This window comes from Musa acuminata, chromosome BXJ1-9 (genome assembly GCF_036884655.1).
Source record: "Musa acuminata AAA Group cultivar baxijiao chromosome BXJ1-9, Cavendish_Baxijiao_AAA, whole genome shotgun sequence".
Lineage (NCBI taxonomy): Eukaryota > Viridiplantae > Streptophyta > Magnoliopsida > Zingiberales > Musaceae > Musa > Musa acuminata.
In genome coordinates this window covers 48,929,312-48,947,322 of record NC_088335.1, presented here as the reverse complement: position 1 = coordinate 48,947,322, position 18,011 = coordinate 48,929,312, and the positions used below count along the sequence as shown (strand labels likewise).

The following is an 18,011-nucleotide window of genomic DNA, read 5'->3' as shown; positions in this document are numbered from 1 at the left end:
TATATCTATACTGCCACCCAACAAATGCCTTCCAATGTAATGTAAAATATAGAGAAGAGAAATAGAGATGTCTTCCTTTCAAATCTCACAAGCATATCTGTTGCATCACCAATTCATGCATTCAACATCTCCCGTTCATGTACGCATGCACTGTCCATCTCATCCCTCCGTATATATATATATATATATATATATATATATATATATATATATATATATATATATATCCAGACCTCGCGCTTCTTTCTCCCTCCAACTGCCACTCCCTTCCCTGTCCCCTTCTTCCCTCCCCCTCTCTGTCTCTTTCTCTCTCTCTCTCTCTCTCCCTCCCCTCGATGGGGTACAGCCTTGAGAACCCGCTTGATTACTCCGGAGACGATGGGAAGCTGCTCGTTGCACTTTTCGCCGCCGAGGTCGACCACGATGCCGATATCTCCGACGAGCCCACCGACTCCGTCCGCCGCGACGCCGTCGCCCAGATTCGCAAGGTAATCTCTCGCGCGAGGGCGTGCCCGAGAGACGTTTGTTCTTCTGCTCTAGGGTTCTGATCTCTCTTGGAAAAGGCCGTGGAGCCGCCGTGCAGCGTGGGTCCGGCCACCGCCTATCTCGCCGTCACCTACCTCGACAGGTTCCTCACGAAGCGAGTGACCCAGGTAGACGAAGAGCAATACACTCTCCGGTTGGCATCGTTTATGTTTCCAAGAACGGATCCTTCTTTGGCTTTGTTTCTGTTCCAGGTGAAGCAGCCATGGTTCGCGGTCTTCCTCTCCCTCGCCTGCCTCTCCCTCGCCTCCAAGATGCTCGACCACGGGTTCTCCGTCGCCGAGTTCCAAGTACCGTTTCGACCTTGTTCTCGATGCCCTTCGACTTTAATCTTTCTGACTTCTCCGACCGATGGGTCAGGCGACGCAGCCGTTCCAATTCATGCCGCAGACGATCGAGCGGTTGCAGTACCTGGTTCTTGAGTCTCTGGGATGGCGGATGCGATCGATCACCCCCTTCGCTTTCCTTGATTACTTCCTCTCCTCCTTCCCATCGACAGATCCGCGTCAGGTCCAAGATCTCAAGGATCGAGCCTCCAAGATTCTGTTCCATGTCCAAACCGGTAGCGATCGATCTCACCCCTCGTTCTCGAAGCATCGGGGTTTCGATAGTGTCCTAACGCTGCAATCTTTTCTGGACAGAGGAAATGCTTTTAGGGTTCAAGCCGTCGGTGATCGCGGCGTCCGCGCTGCACTTCGCCGCCTTCGACCTGTTCCCCGCCCAATTCCCCGACTTCAAGTCCGCCGTTAGCTCATCCTTTGGTTTCGATCCAGTAATCGATCTTGTTTCATTCTTTTTACCACCGGAATTATTTTCCGGAATTCGCTGATCGCTAGTCTCGGTGTAGGAGAAAATAAGAGTGTGCCAAGAAATAATGAGGAAAGTGAACACGAATCGCTGTGATTTAGCGGCGGCGAAGAAGGTTGGGTCGGGTTCCTAGTCACCGCTGGCCGCGATGGAACATGGCGGCGAAGGCGACACCATCCCTGGATCCGGATCGGACGGTCAAGATGACGGGAAAGCCACGTTTCAAATAGTACCGACAATATAAATAAACATATAAAAAGGAAAAAAAATTACTCATTTTACTCTTTACTTTTGACACAAAAAAAAAGGTTCAGAATTTTTGTGTAATTCTAGTGAGTTGTGGATCGTTGATTGGTGTACTTACCTGTTTTTCTTTTTGTTTCTTTGGAGCTGTTCATACTCGACATTTTTGAAAAGAAGTTTAATCTGATTTTTTTTTTTATTTCTAGTTTTTATTCGGGTTTCTTGTGTTTTCCAACTCTTCATAGATTTCTTTTTTAGATATGACTAATACATTTTTTTGCGCAGCTAAATAATTGAGAATTTTTATAATAAGATTTAAAAATAATACATTTTTATAATTTATGTGTTTTTTTTTCCAAAATTCAAAAAAAAAATATATGATATATTAAAGATAATATTTTACAGCTTTTGGCTTTGAGGCTAACCGATGGACTCGTTGATTAGTTTCTCTAAACATATGAGTTGCCATAATAATTGTCTCAAAGAATTCCATGGCCAACGAAATCCACCCTTAGTCACAATAGAAAGAATATATTGTATTATCCAATATCTTAACCATGGGTTGGGTTAGGGTTGACCTTTGACTCAACCCAACTTGCCGAAACTGTTCAGAGTTTAGGGCTTACATCGTGAGTTAGCATCACGGGGCGGACATCGCTTGAATCCAGCTTCGAGTCCTCCAGTACTGGCCATTTCCATTTCGCCGCATCTTTATCCCCTTCGTTCCTTCCCAACCCAATCAAACAGATTTGACGCATCGACGGAGACCACTCCCACCTCGCCCTCTCTTCTCCCTCGTTTAGGATCGCTACTGTGTAAACCCTCGAAACCCTCTCCATGGACACTCACATGACGCCTCCCAAGTCCGATCGCCAGGGCCGGCCACCGGCAATCGAACCCTCGTCCCCTCGCTTCTTCCTCTCGGCCGCCGCCGCCGCCAGCCCCGGATCCCACCGCCGGATCGCCATCGCCGTCGACCTCAGCGACGAGAGCGCCTACGCCGTCAAGTGGGCCGTCCAGAACTACCTCCGCCCCGGGGACGCCGTCATTCTTCTCCACGTCCGCTCCACTAGCATCCTTTACGGCGCCGACTGGGGCGCCATCGACCTCTCCGTCTCCGCCGATCCGGACTCGGAGTTGTCGCAGCAGAAGCTGGAGGAGGACTTCGACGCCTTCACATCCACCAAGGCGCAGGACCTGGCCCAGCCCCTCGTCGAGGCCCAGATCCCCTTCAAGATCCACATCGTGAAGGATCACGACATGAAGGAGCGCCTCTGCCTGGAGGTCGAGAGGCTTGGCCTCAGCGCGGTCATCATGGGAAGCCGGGGCTTCGGCGCCTCCAGGAGGAGCAGCAAGAGCCGTCTCGGGAGCGTCAGCGATTACTGTGTGCATCACTGTGTTTGTCCAGTCGTGGTGGTCCGCTTCCCGGATGATGGAACCGGCGTCGGATTGGGGCCCGGGGGATCATCAGCGCCTCTCGACAATGGCGCCACGCTTCCTTTGGAGAAGGACGTGGAGCTCCATCCCGTGCCTGAAGAGGAGCAAGAATACCATGATGCCACCGATGAGCATAAAGGTGACTGCTTTTTCTTCAAATGTACATGACTTATATCTTTGCTATAATACCCATGACTTTTGTTCATTCTTTGCTTCGCTTTAAGTTTAAAAGGGTGGATTAGACTTTGTCATGGGAGGCAAATGCTGATAATTCTACGATATATGTCACTATAATTATAGTTGGATGTATCGATCCTGCTCAAAGGATTACAAGTTTTAATTTCTTTAGGGATTTCAAATCTCTAGAAAAAAGCTATTTTCAGTTATCACTGTTCTGTAATGCCTGGAAGTCAAGAAAAGAGTTATACTGTGAACTTTTCTTGGCTTATTCGGCTTATTCATTAAGTGTATAGAATGGATCAGGAGATATGAAGAACAAATTACATGGATTTGAGTCCCTTGGTTACAATATCAGCAAAATGCAAGTTAGGTGGTGTAAGTTGAACCCAAGACATCAAAACAATAATCCAATACTGATATTGTAGTGCTAAGCCGAAGAAAGTGCTTTGAGCATGTAGAACAGAATTGCTGCCGCATCTGTTGCACTTATGTTAATGATATGAAGAATCACTGGCATAAATAGAAACCCTTGTATCTTCAGGTGAATAATAAAGCTTTCGTATTTTGATGCCATGGAAGCTAGAATTTTTACATAGCCTCCAACCTGTTCCACTTGTGATTTTTACAGGACAAATGACTAAATTTGGTTTAAAAATGACTAATGTGATTTTTAGATCGATGCCCCAATTTGGAGGTTGTCTTTATCTATCAACATATTTTCTTGGCAAGGTGTCAAAATGTCTTTGTTTCCCATTTTATTTGAATTTTAAAGAGATTGCTTTATAGAGACTAAATTGTGACCTTGTTTTCACTTGCTTAGGGATCTAATGCAAATATTATAGTCTATAATCATAATTAGTTTTGTTAATCCATATGTTCCAATTAATTAATCAATGGCCACCTTAGTGGTGGGGCACTAGTTCATAGGATTTGAGGATTAGCAGTTTCCTTTTTGCCTTGATATACTGTTACACCTGCAGTTTGGATTTGCAGACTGTGTAGTTTATCCAATTTGATTCATAAGAATATCCTATAACAATAAATTGAACCCTTGTCTTGCAAACTTAGGGGTTCATGATTCCACGGTTGTAAGAAGCCATTAAAGCTTGGATTCGATCCAGGGAAACTCCATTGTTGCAATTTATGCATATTGTAGAATTAGTTCTTTTGTGATGGTTTCTAGTGCACCAGTCATGTATCAATATTTGCACTTTGTGTTGACTTCTAGACGTCATTGTTCAAGTTGTCATCTTCATTGTGTGGTAAATTGTAGCTACGCCATATGCTGTTTGTTTCTATTTAAACATAATGTGTTCATGATGTATGATCATTTGATTTTATTTTTTAGAGATTTCTGTGTTATAGTATCGTTCGGCCACTTTTGCAGCTTTATAAATATGGAAGTTACATGTTACTATGACAATGAGTTTGTGATGACCGGACTAACTTCATGTATGATGTAATTCCACTTGATGTATTAAGCTGAACATTTGCAATGACAGATAGAAGAGTGAACTTTCATGACAGTATGCTGATATGTTTTGTTGTTTTTATAAGAATGCTTTTTTAGCTATTCACTGTCTCTTTATCCCTATCTCCTGACCAAATAGTTCTATTGTTTTTACTTGAGCAAGATGAACTCATGTCATATTACACACATTCTATGATGATACATTTGTTATCATTTCGTAAAATCGTGCAGCTAAATTTTCTAACTAAATAGTGTTATTAGCATTCTGAATTTGAATATCTTGTCATATTTACTGAGGTCAAATGATATTAATTAGCCATATTTCATTTTATTTGGAATTGCTTTCTCAGGGGTTTGTTTTCATCTTGTAATTGCTTGATTAGCTGCACTTTTTCTTAATATTCTTGTAATCAATTCTTATGAATGACAAATATTCTTGTTCCTTCAAGCGAGCACTGATCGATTGCTAAAGCATGCTTTAGTTGTAGAATGAACCAAGGGGAAGAAAGATGCTTTCATGAACCTGTCACCTTCTAGTATTCTAACTTATATTGATTAGATTTGTCTTCCTCTTTTTTTCTTTGATATATGCTTGCAAATTGTTTTGCAGATGCATGACAAGCATACTTACTGTGGCATAGGCATCTTATGTTATGGTAAGAAGTGAACTTCCAACAAAATTTGTGTTATGCAGTGCTTTATGTTTAGTAAATAATCACTTTGACATGTTCATGCTGCTCATATCATTATGAGTTACATTGGTATTGGGTTTCTACCACTACTACTATCTTTTCATCTTGTTTGGGCTCTTCTCATTCTAGTGACTGAATTTATCATATACTTCCTTTTCTGCTTGGAGACGGTTGGCCAGTTTCCATTTTAATTCTTTTTTTGTTTTCTGCAAATGGAAAATCCTTGATTGGTATGGGTGCTTGATCATGATTCAAGCAGCTAACTTGAATACTAAACAATGGTTAGTACAAAAAATGGTAGAATTGTGCTTTATGGTACAATGAGAATTCAATTTCTTCAAGATGCCTCATTAGAAAAAGTTTGGCATGTTAATCTCTTTTCTATATATAAACCATATCTTAGCCATGCATCTTAATAAGTCTGAAGTATTTCAGAAAATAGAAAATGAAAGGATTTGTGTAGATCGAATTTTATGAGGTGTCCAAATCATGTATTACCATAGTCATCCATCTGATTGGTGGAGAATGCTAGCTGCTTTTGGAAGCTGTAAGAGATAAGAGGGATAACCAGTACAAGTTTTATATAGGCTTTCACTCCATGATCCACACAGATCGACGATGGAATTTTTATTATAGTTAGCATCCTTATGGAGGTGGTGCTTAGAGTTCATGAGGCCTAAGAGATAACAGAAGCTCTGCCAATAGAATGGATATTAAGAAAGCAAAATATATCAGATATATGGTTAAAGTTATTTGCCTTACTACCATTCTCCTTTTTCGCTAGAGTATGGAGATTGATTTGATGGCCCTATGACCAGTAAAAATGCTTGTAGTGTAGCTCAATGATTGGAAAAAATACATTTAGCTGATCTGAAGACTAAAGAACTGTGAACAATAAATTTTCTGGAAGTTGGTAGATTATATGGATAATATGTGCGCCTTTGAGGACGTGCATAGGGTCTTGGCAATACTAGAGACTTGGTGAGTGAAGGTACTTGAAGATCCATGATACCACGGGCAAGGTTTTACTTGGACACCAGTTGGGCATCTGTATAGATTAAAATTCTGGTGCATGATTTAACATGCTGCCAAAACACTGTGGTGAGGGTTCTCTTGTAGGGTATGGGGTGGGGTTTGATCTACCAAGAAAAAATGATCACTACTTGTAAGGGTGAGACTGCATATATGAATATCTCTTTATACCGTGCATTCGCGGGAGCTTGTTTGCTGGCTGTTCTTTTTTCAGGACTTAATTGACTGACAAATATTAGCATTGACAATTTCTTTGGTTCTGTCTTCAACAAAACCACCTTGTTAGGTTGCTATAACCTTGTTACGCTATCATTTGAGATCATTTACCATTTTTAGACCACACATCAAAACAGGCCAGCTCAGTTTTTTGTGATATTAAAGTGTACAATATTAACAAGTCTTATTAAGGTAAATTGGCAACAAGCAGATGAATTACTAGATTCCCTGTGACGGTCTCCGAAGGCAGTGCCAGTTGTCAGTCCATAATTTGCTTGTGTTGTGAGTGGATGGTCATTTTTGTGGCATAAATCATTATCTGCCTCTGTGTTTATATTGTTTGCAGATGTCATTCTAAATTGCACTCTCCTAAAAGATGATGCTAAATAAAAAACTTGTTCTTTATTTTTTTCCTTCAGCGTAAGAAATGACATGGATGATGCTGGTTGGAGATTGACTCAGCCTTTTTCATCAGGGACTTCGTCATGTAATGTTTTTTATGCTGATGTCCATAGTGATCATGTTGTTTACCTGTCAACTTTGAGAAGCTGGACAACTGTTGGGTGTGCATCTTTTGCATTTGCCAGTGTCTTATTTATGTGTCTGCTACTTGTTTCTTTCAAATAACTATGCTCCTTTAGAAGCATCAATCATATATGTGTCTGCTACTTGTTTCTTTCAAATAATTATTATGCTCCTATAGGCGTCAACTGATGCAGAGTCATCGTGTAGCTCTGATATACACGTATCAAAGCATTACATATCCCACCCACAGGATGGTTTAGTCAGCTGGAACTGCACAGGAGCCACCATCAAGAATGAATGACGCTCACTCTTCATTCTTTTTCTATGATGCAAAGTTGGTCCATATTATCATCAACCAGGTTCAGATTTTATTGAAGTTTAGCAGGAAATGACCTTTTCAGCTCTTGTTTCTGTAGCTCATTTAATTAGAAAGACCATATTTTTCGGTGTTTTAATGGCAGATGCAGTTTATCTCAATAAATCCTCATGGAGGATTCATACGCATGTGTAGAATGATGGCCTAGGTAAGCTGCATTACCCTCTCTCTCTCTCTCTCATCGTAAATGTAGACGATGGATGGATCTCAGGCTTGCAAGACAGTAACATTGCCCAGCTGCAACATGATCATGTAACAGGAGGAGAAGAGAAGGCAGAAGAGGAGGAAGAAGAAGACGAGCTACAACTAGTCCTGGTGCGGTGCGTCAAGAAAGAGAGTCGAGGCAGCTACAGAGCAGGGGAAGAATTGAAGACGTCAGGGAGAGAGCCTTCGATGAGCTCCGGACTCAATCTTACCATGAGCACGCAGAACTCCATCTGGTCCAACACGCCGTCCCCGTTGAGGTCCCCCTCCCTCACCATTCCCATCAGCTCGTCGTCTCCCAGCCCCACCAGCCCCAACGCCGCCACGTTCCGCCTCAGGCTCTCCGACGTGATCACCCCCCTCTCCGGATCCATCAGCAGCTTGAACCCCTTGCACAGCTCCTCCATCAGCCCCTCCGCCCCCAGCCGCTCCGCCATCCTCGGCAGGAAGTCCTGGAATCCCATCGAATCCCTTGCCGCCGCCATGCCCTTTTCCGATACAGTGACAGCAGCGGAGGCGGCCATCCCTATATATACTCCCACGCATACGAAAGCCGAGAAGAAAAAGGTTACAGGGGAGGAAGTTGCCATGGACGCCGGCTAAATGAGGTACAGAGGAAGGAAGGTGTAAGCTTTTGCTTGGCGCCTGGTTCACGAGGGGAAGGTAAAGGAGGCAAGCAAGTGTGGCCAGCCATGCGTGTCGCTTTCGTGGAAGCTGCATGGGGCTTTCACTCCATTGCTGTGAGATGTCCTTTGAGATCAAACTAACCGGGAGGAAAGTGGAGTCCGTGCCCTCACGGCGTGGATCATGAGATGCTCATCATCCCCGCCCTCGAGGCTTCACAGCGTTAGGTCGCAGAGGACGAGGCCTGAGATTTTGGTTCAGCCAAAAATGACGGGAATACATCATCATCCTGCAGAGCTCATGCAACTTCGTGGCAAATCAAGTGGCACAGCCTCGGGTAGATCATTCGACCACCCCCAACTTATAAAGTATCAAAGTGGTGGAATGAAACAGGAGTACCGTTCTCAGTTGTTTTTGATGATGTGTTGTCACACAGGCATTGGTGGTTGATTGGAGTAAATCGTCGAGGATTGGATGGATGGATGGATCCCACCACTTCAAGCCAATATCTGCTTGACTGACACAACGAGCATGACATTTGTTGTTCTCGAATGGTACTTACGACACACGAACAGGAGGAGAGGACTGGGCATATTCTCTGCTGATAAAAATTGGAGGTAAGGACGACAATATTTCATAGAGTACTGAAATGTTGTTTATGTTAAGAGGAAGAAAGATCAAGTGAAGTAGGAACAAAGCAAGCATAGAAAAATATTGATTCGTTGATTCTCCTACATCAGTTAGTCTACATGTTACAATATTATATCAGACAAATGAATCTTATGGAGGAGAGGAGAGGAGATGAACAGACTTCACAAAACCATGACTTCGTTGCCAAGCAAATGCATGCCGCAAGACTTTAGTGAACTCAATCACATTGTTTAGGTACCATCATCTTTCTTCTTATCCGGCATTCTGTCGTATGACCATTTGTTTGTCTTGACTAGGGTAAATCATCCGTGGTAATTGAAGTTGTGAAGAAAGGAATAGATTACATCAAGTGTAATCTTTTTTTTCAAATAGTATTAAACCCAAATTAAACTAAACAAAAGAAAAAAAATCAAGACGAAAGTAACAATATAATATATATATATATATATATATATATATTAAACTTTTCAAAAAAATATTTACATAATCTTGAACTATTTTGGAGCTGACCCTATACGTCTGCACAATTAGACTTGGATGGATCTACGCACACATGTAGATGACATCTATTTATAAGTATAAAATAATAATTTAAGTTAAGAGACTTTTATCTTAATCAATTTATTTAAAAGATAAAAGATAAAAAATATTAAAACCTTTCAAAAATAATATTTTAAATCTTAATACTCAAGTATACTTTTGAAGACAAGTCCCAACTGTTGAATCTCGTATTTTGATGATGAAAATACTTGATATATGTTTATGATTTAATCTGCGTTTTGAGTGACGCAGGATGCTTGGATCAGGATGAGACAATTAAAGCAGGAAAATCATGTTGTGCCGGAGGAACATGTCAGAAGATTGGACGTCGGGCCGGTGGATCGGTTGACGTATCGACAGAAGGCTTCGGGCCGTGGACTCGGGCATCGGGCCAAGAAGAGCGGGTATTGTGCCAAGGATATCGGAGTTGCGGAGCCAACTGGCCGATTGGGCAATAGGCCGCAGGAAAGGACGATGCGCCGAAAATCGGACGAAGCGTCGAGGGACCAATGACATGCCGGACAACTTGGTTAATCGCTTAGGATTAATTGTCTCGATCGAAGTTTTGTTTTGAGTGTGCAGGATTAACTACGATGAAAGTTAGACAAGCAGCAGGAGTTGCGCCGGAGTCAAGTTCATGATCACGTTGGGAGTTCGAGAGTTCGACGGAAGTTCGGACGGTCGTCGGAGGTTCTGCGAGAACAGATCCGAGAAATCCAGAAGCTTGCCAAGCAAAGCTCGTCGGAACTCGCCAAGTGGATCGTCGCAAAGTCCAAGAGTTTGCCGGAAGTCCGCAGGAGCATCACCGAGGGTTCATCGGATGATCGACGGAAGTTCGCCGAAAACTCGCTGGAAGAAGCGATTGACGCACCGAAGCAAAGCTGCAGAAATTGTCTTAGATCTAATCGTAGTTAGCACGTTGATTAAGTTGGAAAATGGGAGGTGATCCCATTAGCTTAATCTTGGGGCAATTGGGCCCCTGAAAGACTGAAATTGGGCCGAATGGAGCTAACCATTCGGACCCTGATTGCACCAGGAGGTGCAACCGCCTAGGCCAGGAGGTGGCACCGCCTGGGCTAAGCCTCCCAGCGAGACTGGGCGGTGCAACCGCCCCAGCCAGGAGGTGGCACCGCCTGAGCTCAGTCTTCGAGCTAGACTGGGCGGTGCAACCTCCCTGACAGAGAGGTGGCACCGCCTGAGCTCGGTCTTCGAGCTCTGGCAGAGAGGTGCAACCGCCTCAGTCAAGAGGTGGCACCGCCTGGGGCTCAGTCTCCGAGCCAGACTCAGGAGGTGCAACCGCCCCTGACAGAGAGGTGCAACCGCCTGGGCTCAGTCCTCGAGCTCTGCCAGGCGGTGCAACCTCTCCAGTCAGGAGGTGCAACCGCCTGATCCCGGAATTTCGGGATTTGATCATTTTGAGCTCCAAATTTGAACTGGGTTGGGGCCTATAAATACCCCACCCATTCAGCACTGAAAGCACAGAACACACACTCGAAATCTTGCTATCTTTCTGTGTTTTTTAGAGCTCAAAACTGCTAGTTCTCCTCTTTCTATTCTTCAAGTTTGAGTTGTAAAGAGAGGAGAGAAAACTTCTGTAAGGGTTGTCTCCTAAGCCCGTCAAAAGGAGTGAATCTGTAAGAGGGTAGTTGGCCTTCGCCTATTGAAGGAAGGCTTCTAGTTGACGTCGGTGACCTCGTCGGTGGAGGAAGCCAAAAGTGGAGTAGGTCAAGACTGACCGAACCACTCTAAATCTCTGGTTTGCGTTTATTTTGAGCACTTTATCATTACTGTAAACCTCCTACATAGCTACTGCTCTCTGCGCCTTTACGAACAAGTTTCTAAGTGCTGATCTTTCCGAATCTGCATTCAGACGTAAATCAGTGTTTTCATACATTACAGTTTACGTTTACGTTTTGATTCTGCAAAACTGTCTTCTGCGCTTTTACGAACGAAGTTTCTAAGTTCAGATCCCTTTAAAACTGCGTTTAGACGTAAACTGCGCAAACTGTGTTTAGACGTAAAACTGTGTTTTAGACGTAAACTACTTTTAAACGTAAAACTACGTTTAGACGTAAAACTGCGTTTAGACGCAAACTGCGTTTAGACGTAAAACTACGTTTAGACGTAAAACTGCGTTTAGACGCAAACTGCGTTTAGACGTAAAACTACGTTTAGACGTAAAACTGTGTTTAGACGTAAAACTGCGTTTAGACGCAAACTGCACTGCGCTTAGACGCAATCTGATCTTAGACGCAAACTGCGCTTAGACGCAAACTACGCTTAGACGCAATCTGCATTTAGACGCAAACTGCATTTAGACGCAAACTGCGTAAACTGCGCTTAGACGCAAACTGTGTTTAGACATAAACTGCTCTCTGCGCCTTATCATTACTGTAAACCTCCTACATAGCTACTGCTCTCTGCGCCTTTACGAACAAGTTTCTAAGTGCTGATCTTTCCGAATCTGCATTCAGACGTAAATCAGTGTTTTCATACATTACAGTTTACGTTTACGTTTTGATTCTGCAAAACTGTCTTCTGCGCTTTTACGAACGAAGTTTCTAAGTTCAGATCCCTTTAAAACTGCGTTTAGACGTAAACTGCGCAAACTGTGTTTAGACGTAAAACTGTGTTTTAGACGTAAACTACTTTTAAACGTAAAACTACGTTTAGACGTAAAACTGCGTTTAGACGCAAACTGCGTTTAGACGTAAAACTACGTTTAGACGTAAAACTGCGTTTAGACGCAAACTGCGTTTAGACGTAAAACTACGTTTAGACGTAAAATTGTGTTTAGACGTAAAACTGCGTTTAGACGCAAACTGCACTGCGCTTAGACGCAATCTGATCTTAGACGCAAACTGCGCTTAGACGCAAACTACGCTTAGACGCAATCTGCATTTAGACGCAAACTGCATTTAGACGCAAACTGCGTAAACTGCGCTTAGACGCAAACTGTGTTTAGACATAAACTGCTCTCTGCGCCTTATCATTACTGTAAACCTCCTACATAGCTACTGCTCTCTGCGCCTTTACGAACAAGTTTCTAAGTGCTGATCTTTCCGAATCTGCATTCAGACGTAAATCAGTGTTTTCATACATTACAGTTTACGTTTACGTTTTGATTCTGCAAAACTGTCTTCTGCGCTTTTACGAACGAAGTTTCTAAGTTCAGATCCCTTTAAAACTGCGTTTAGACGTAAACTGCGCAAACTGTGTTTAGACGTAAAACTGTGTTTTAGACGTAAACTACTTTTAAACGTAAAACTACGTTTAGACGTAAAACTGCGTTTAGACGCAAACTGCGTTTAGACGTAAAACTACGTTTAGACGTAAAACTGCGTTTAGACGCAAACTGCGTTTAGACGTAAAACTACGTTTAGACGTAAAACTGTGTTTAGACGTAAAACTGCGTTTAGACGCAAACTGCACTGCGCTTAGACGCAATCTGATCTTAGACGCAAACTGCGCTTAGACGCAAACTACGCTTAGACGCAATCTGCATTTAGACACAAACTGCATTTAGACGCAAACTGCGTAAACTGCGCTTAGACGCAAACTGTGTTTAGACATAAACTGCTCTCTGCGCCTTATCATTACTGTAAACCTCCTACATAGCTACTGCTCTCTGCGCCTTTACGAACAAGTTTCTAAGTGCTGATCTTTCCGAATCTGCATTCAGACGTAAATCAGTGTTTTCATACATTACAGTTTACGTTTACGTTTTGATTCTGCAAAACTGTCTTCTGCGCTTTTACGAACGAAGTTTCTAAGTTCAGATCCCTTTAAAACTGCGTTTAGACGTAAACTGCGCAAACTGTGTTTAGACGTAAAACTGTGTTTTAGACGTAAACTACTTTTAAACGTAAAACTACGTTTAGACGTAAAACTGCGTTTAGACGCAAACTGCGTTTAGACGTAAAACTACGTTTAGACGTAAAACTGCGTTTAGACGCAAACTGCGTTTAGACGTAAAACTACGTTTAGACGTAAAACTGTGTTTAGACGTAAAACTGCGTTTAGACGCAAACTGCACTGCGCTTAGACGCAATCTGATCTTAGACGCAAACTGCGCTTAGACGCAAACTACGCTTAGACGCAATCTGCATTTAGACGCAAACTGCATTTAGACGCAAACTGTGTTTAGACATAAACTGCACTTGATCATAAGTATTCTTAGAATCGGCTTTTGCATCGAAACAGTTCTTATCGAATAAACGCAGCTTTCGATTTTAATCGCTGAAAGATTTCCGCTGCACTAATTCACCCCCCCCCCCCTCTTAGTGCTCTCGATCCTAACAATTGGTATCAGAGCGGGGTATTTCTAATTTCGAATTTACACCCGAGAGAAATGGCTCTTCAAGAGGGCTTTTCGGTCTTTCGTCCACCGTTCTTTAACGGATTGGACTACACTTATTGGAAAACTCGAATGAGAGTTTTCTTGATTTCTCTAAATCTGGATTTATGGAATATCGTTGAAAACGGTTTTTAACTTGCCTCTAAACCGATGAACGAATGGTCGGATTTAGAGAAGAAGTATTTTTCTTTAAACACAAAGGCTATGAATGCCTTATTTTGCGCTTTGGACAAAAATGAGTTCAATCGGGTTTCTTTGTGCGAAACGACTTTCGATATTTGGCGCACTCTTGAAATCACGCATGAGGGAACTAGTAGAGTCAAAGACTCGAAAGTTAATATTTTACTACATGATTTCGAGCTTTTTCATATGAAACCAAGCGAAACCGTTGTTGACATGTACACCCGTTTTACGGATGTCGTCAATGGTTTAAAATCACTTGGTAAAAGCTTTTCGGATTTTGAACTCGTTAACAAAGTTTTGCGCTCACTTTCTAAAACTTGGGATTCAAAAGTAACTGCTATTCAAGAATCGAAAAACTTGAACCAATTTCCACTTGAAGAACTAATTGGTTCATTGATCACATATGAAATGACGTGCAATGCACGTGAAGAACTTGAGAACCACCTTCCAAAAAACAGGAAGGATTTGGGACATAGAACATTTGAAGACCACTCGAGCATAAGCTCAAGTGATGGTGAACTTAAACTACAAATGAAACAAAAATTAAAAAGTAAAAAGAACGGAACTACTTGCTTTGAACGCAAGAAGAAGAACAAAAATTGGGATGAATCGAGCTCCTCTGAAGACGAGGAGAAAATCAACAAAGACGAGGTGGCAAACTACGCCTTTACGCCTTTCGACGCTGAGGTAATCAAAATGCCTTTAATTTACTTCGAAATTACATGATGTTTTTCATGATGCATTTTTCTTTTTCTTTAAATTTTCTTGAAAATTACATTTTTAATAATTTAATAATGAAAATACAAAAATATGATCATGCTTGTAATTTTGAAAATAATAATGAAAATTGCATGTCTTATATTAATGCAAGATAGAAATCTAATGATTGTACACCTAGTGAGATTAAATCTTATTTATGTGCTTGAGAAGCAAGAATGTATATTTTGATGATTTTCATATTGCTTTTCAACGACGATACATGGCTTTTATCTGGAAGGCTTGATATTTTTCATTGTCTTTGTTTGTTAAATATGATGTATGATTTTGACATAAGAATAAAGATTTGAGATTTTAAAATTATACATGATGATTTTTGTGATTGATGGTTTTATGATGAAATTCATTTCACGATCCTAAACGTTGATGCATGTTTTCATTTGACATAAATGAAAAGGCATGCTAACATGAAATCACTTAAGATGAAACACTTAAAAAAAAAAAAGGGGAGAAATATATGAATTGATGCTATAAACACTATGCTATGATTATCCCATGCTTGCATCACCAAGAAATATATGATTGCTATCATTGCTATATGCCCTGTATCAAGATATCAAACAAAAATTTGCATCATACGAGCTGATATCTTACCATGTGATGCAATGCTACACTTGTTAAAATATTCGAAATGTGTACATCATGCCCTGTATCAAGATATCAAACAAAATCTTGCTTCACAGTTTTATGCATTGATATCTTACCATATGATGAAATGCTACAATTGATGAACACTTGAAATGTAATCCTCTATCTTATTGATTTTTCAATAAATCTATGCTTGTCATACATGAATTTATTGAATGTAATTTTGAGGATGATTTCAGATTTGACAAATGCTTGATTCGTATTTACGATATAAGATACACTTTAAATATGAATCATGCATCAATCATGTTAAATGCTTCAATCATTTTCTATCTCTAGAGTTCTCGATTTTGATGAAATACAAGTGATAAATTCATTTATGATATCTTGTAAATCACTTGAATTATGAATGAGTTTTTTATGATGTGTTAAAAGAATCACTTAAAAAGAAAATGCTTTTCCCATCTTATCGAGATTAATGATTTCATGATATTGTGTGAATCTCGAAATTGATTTTGATGAAATAGTAATAACGTTATTCATGTTATGAATCTTAAAAATGATAATATGCTTCATGTGATAATATGAATACATGAAACACTTATGATATTCCGTGTATTCATAAAATATTTATCTCATCATCCAATAACTCTTCTTGATATTGCTTATGAGATGTAATGAAATAATGCATGAAATACAAATGAGGAGTCAATGATCATGCATAATAGGATATAATGAATTATGATATTTAGATACCATCGTTTGAATATCTATGATTATGTTGCCAAAATGATATATCATGAATGCTTGAATATCATGTTTGATATGCTCATGATGATGATTGATTTTTCGGTATCGTGCATAAAAAAATGAAATGTAATGTTAATGAATTTGTGCATTGAAACTATAATGATGCACAAATAAGAATGATTACTTACCTTTGTCATGATTTAGAAATTGATGTAAAGGGTTTTTCCCTTCTTTTTGACAATGACAAAGGGGGAGATAGATTGCTAGCACAATTCAAGAAAAAGGCAAAAATTACAAAAGAGAAGAAATTGCTATCTTAAACATCACCGACAATTGCTAGCTTGAAATGTCAAGAAAATGCAAAAACTTGTTTATTTTCTTGCACATCTAAAGAGAAGATGCAAATGTAACACTTGCCAAATTGTTTGCTTGCCTCATGTAAAACATTATCTCTTGCTAGTTTGGCATTTTGCTAGCTTGCACTTTGCAACGAAAGCAAAAATGACACTTCTCAAAAGAGAAGAAAGAGCTTGTTATCTTGAACATCACAAGCTTGCCAAACAAAAATTGCAAAAGTGCTATCTTGCTTATCTCAAGAAGCAAAACTTGCATATCGTAAAAATTTGCTAGCTTGCAACTTGCATATTTTAAGAAGCAAGAGTTGCCTTCTTGAACATCTCTAAATTGCTAGCTTGCAAGTTCTGAAATGTTGTAACATTGCTAGCTTGCATGTTATAAAAGTGCTATCTTGTATGCTGTAAAACTTGCATATCTAAAACTTGATAGCTTGAATGTTCTAAGCATGATGTAACATTTGCTAAATTTTCCGGCTTCAAAACTGCATGATGATAAAACTTGATATTATGTTTTTCATGCAATGAGTTGAACCAATATCACAAACACTTGATTGTGGTACTTCTCCTTTTTGTTGATGACAAAGGGGGAGAAGTATTTGATGACATGACATGCATAAGTTTATGCATAAGTTTATGATAACGTGTTGCAAGTATTCATGATGAATATTGCAATGACTTGAATTCAGTTTGAATTCAAGGTTCTATCAATATGGCATATTGATAGGGGGAGTTTGTTTAAACTCCGGGAGTTAAGTTTAACTCCGTCATCAAGTGGTTGTCATCATCAAAAAGGGGGAGATTGTTGAATCTCGTATTTTGATGATGAAACTACTTGATATATGTTTATGATTTAATCTGCGTTTTGAGTGACGCAGGATGCTTGGATCAGGATGAGACAATTAAAGCAGGAAAATCATGTTGTGCCGGAGGAACATGTCAGAAGATTGGACGTCGGGCCGGTGGATCGGTCGACGTATCAACAGAAGGCTTCGGGCCGTGGACTCGGGCATCGGGCCAAGAAGAGCGGGTATTGTGCCAAGGATATCGGAGTTGCGGAGCCAACTGACCGATTGGGCAATAGGCCGCAGGAAAGGACGATGCGCCGAAGAATCGGATGAAGCGTCGAGGGACTAATGACATGCCGGACAACTTGGTTAATCGCTTAGGATTAATTGTCTCGATCGAAGTTTTGTTTTGAGTGTGCAGGATTAACTACGATAAAAGTTAGACAAGCAGCAGGAGTTGCGCCGGAGTCAAGTTCATGATCACGTTGGGAGTTCGAGAGTTCGACGGAAGTTCGAACGGTCGTCGGAGGTTCTGCGAGAACAGATCCGAGAAGTCCAGAAGCTTGCCAAGCGAAGCTCGTCGGAACTCGCCAAGTGGATCGTCGCAAAGTCCAGGAGTTTGCCGGAAGTCCGCAGGAGCATCACCGAGGGTTCATCGGATGATCGACGGAAGT

At 41.0% G+C, this 18,011-nt stretch overlaps 3 protein-coding genes across 7 annotated transcripts; 2 read left to right on the top strand and 1 right to left on the bottom strand.

The window, feature by feature from the left end:
* The first annotated feature begins 258 nt into the window (after nt 1-258).
* Nucleotides 259-1,679, top strand: LOC103999583 (cyclin-D6-1). Of its 4 annotated transcripts, none has more exons than XM_065084419.1 (6): nt 259-488; nt 564-653; nt 738-833; nt 913-1,105; nt 1,185-1,315; nt 1,391-1,679. In XM_065084419.1, the coding sequence occupies exons 1-6, from the start codon at nt 336-338 to the stop codon at nt 1,481-1,483; spliced, it is 756 nt and encodes a 251-aa protein (XP_064940491.1). In that variant the 5' UTR covers nt 259-335; the 3' UTR covers nt 1,484-1,679. The 4 variants fall into 4 exon arrangements, with proteins under 4 accessions (XP_064940491.1, XP_018673754.2, XP_064940490.1 ...); XM_018818209.2 differs by having other exon boundaries at nt 904-1,105; XM_065084418.1 differs by having other exon boundaries at nt 564-833.
* Nucleotides 1,680-2,229: 550 nt separating this feature from the next.
* Nucleotides 2,230-7,271, top strand: LOC103999547 (universal stress protein PHOS34-like). 2 transcript variants are annotated; one of them, XM_009421325.3, is made up of 3 exons: nt 2,230-3,169; nt 5,292-5,337; nt 7,041-7,271. In XM_009421325.3, exons 1-2 carry the CDS (start codon nt 2,431-2,433, stop codon nt 5,297-5,299), a joined length of 747 nt encoding a protein of 248 aa, XP_009419600.1. In that variant the 5' UTR covers nt 2,230-2,430; the 3' UTR covers nt 5,300-5,337; nt 7,041-7,271. The 2 variants fall into 2 exon arrangements, with proteins under 2 accessions (XP_009419600.1, XP_009419601.1); XM_009421326.3 differs by lacking the exon at nt 5,292-5,337.
* Nucleotides 7,272-7,723: 452 nt separating this feature from the next.
* On the bottom strand, nt 7,724-9,133 carry LOC135594013 (calcium-binding protein PBP1-like). Its single transcript, XM_065084420.1, has one exon. The coding sequence runs from the start codon at nt 8,314-8,316 to the stop codon at nt 7,870-7,872; it is 447 nt and encodes a 148-aa protein (XP_064940492.1). The 5' UTR covers nt 8,317-9,133; the 3' UTR covers nt 7,724-7,869.
* Between the last annotated feature and the right edge of the window lie 8,878 nt (nt 9,134-18,011).

Excerpts from the sequence above, each read along its gene's own strand:
- LOC135594013 (XM_065084420.1), bottom strand. The coding sequence starts at position 8,316 with ATGGCAACTTCCTCCCCTGTAACCTTTTTCTTCTCGGCTTTCGTATGC.
- LOC103999547 (XM_009421325.3), top strand. The coding sequence starts at position 2,431 with ATGGACACTCACATGACGCCTCCCAAGTCCGATCGCCAGGGCCGGCCA.
- LOC103999583 (XM_018818208.2), top strand. The coding sequence starts at position 336 with ATGGGGTACAGCCTTGAGAACCCGCTTGATTACTCCGGAGACGATGGG. Across the intron at positions 489-563 it reads CCGTCGCCCAGATTCGCAAG|GCCGTGGAGCCGCCGTGCAG; the intron begins GTAATCTCTCGC and ends CTCTTGGAAAAG. Across the intron at positions 1,106-1,184 it reads TCTGTTCCATGTCCAAACCG|AGGAAATGCTTTTAGGGTTC; the intron begins GTAGCGATCGAT and ends TTTTCTGGACAG.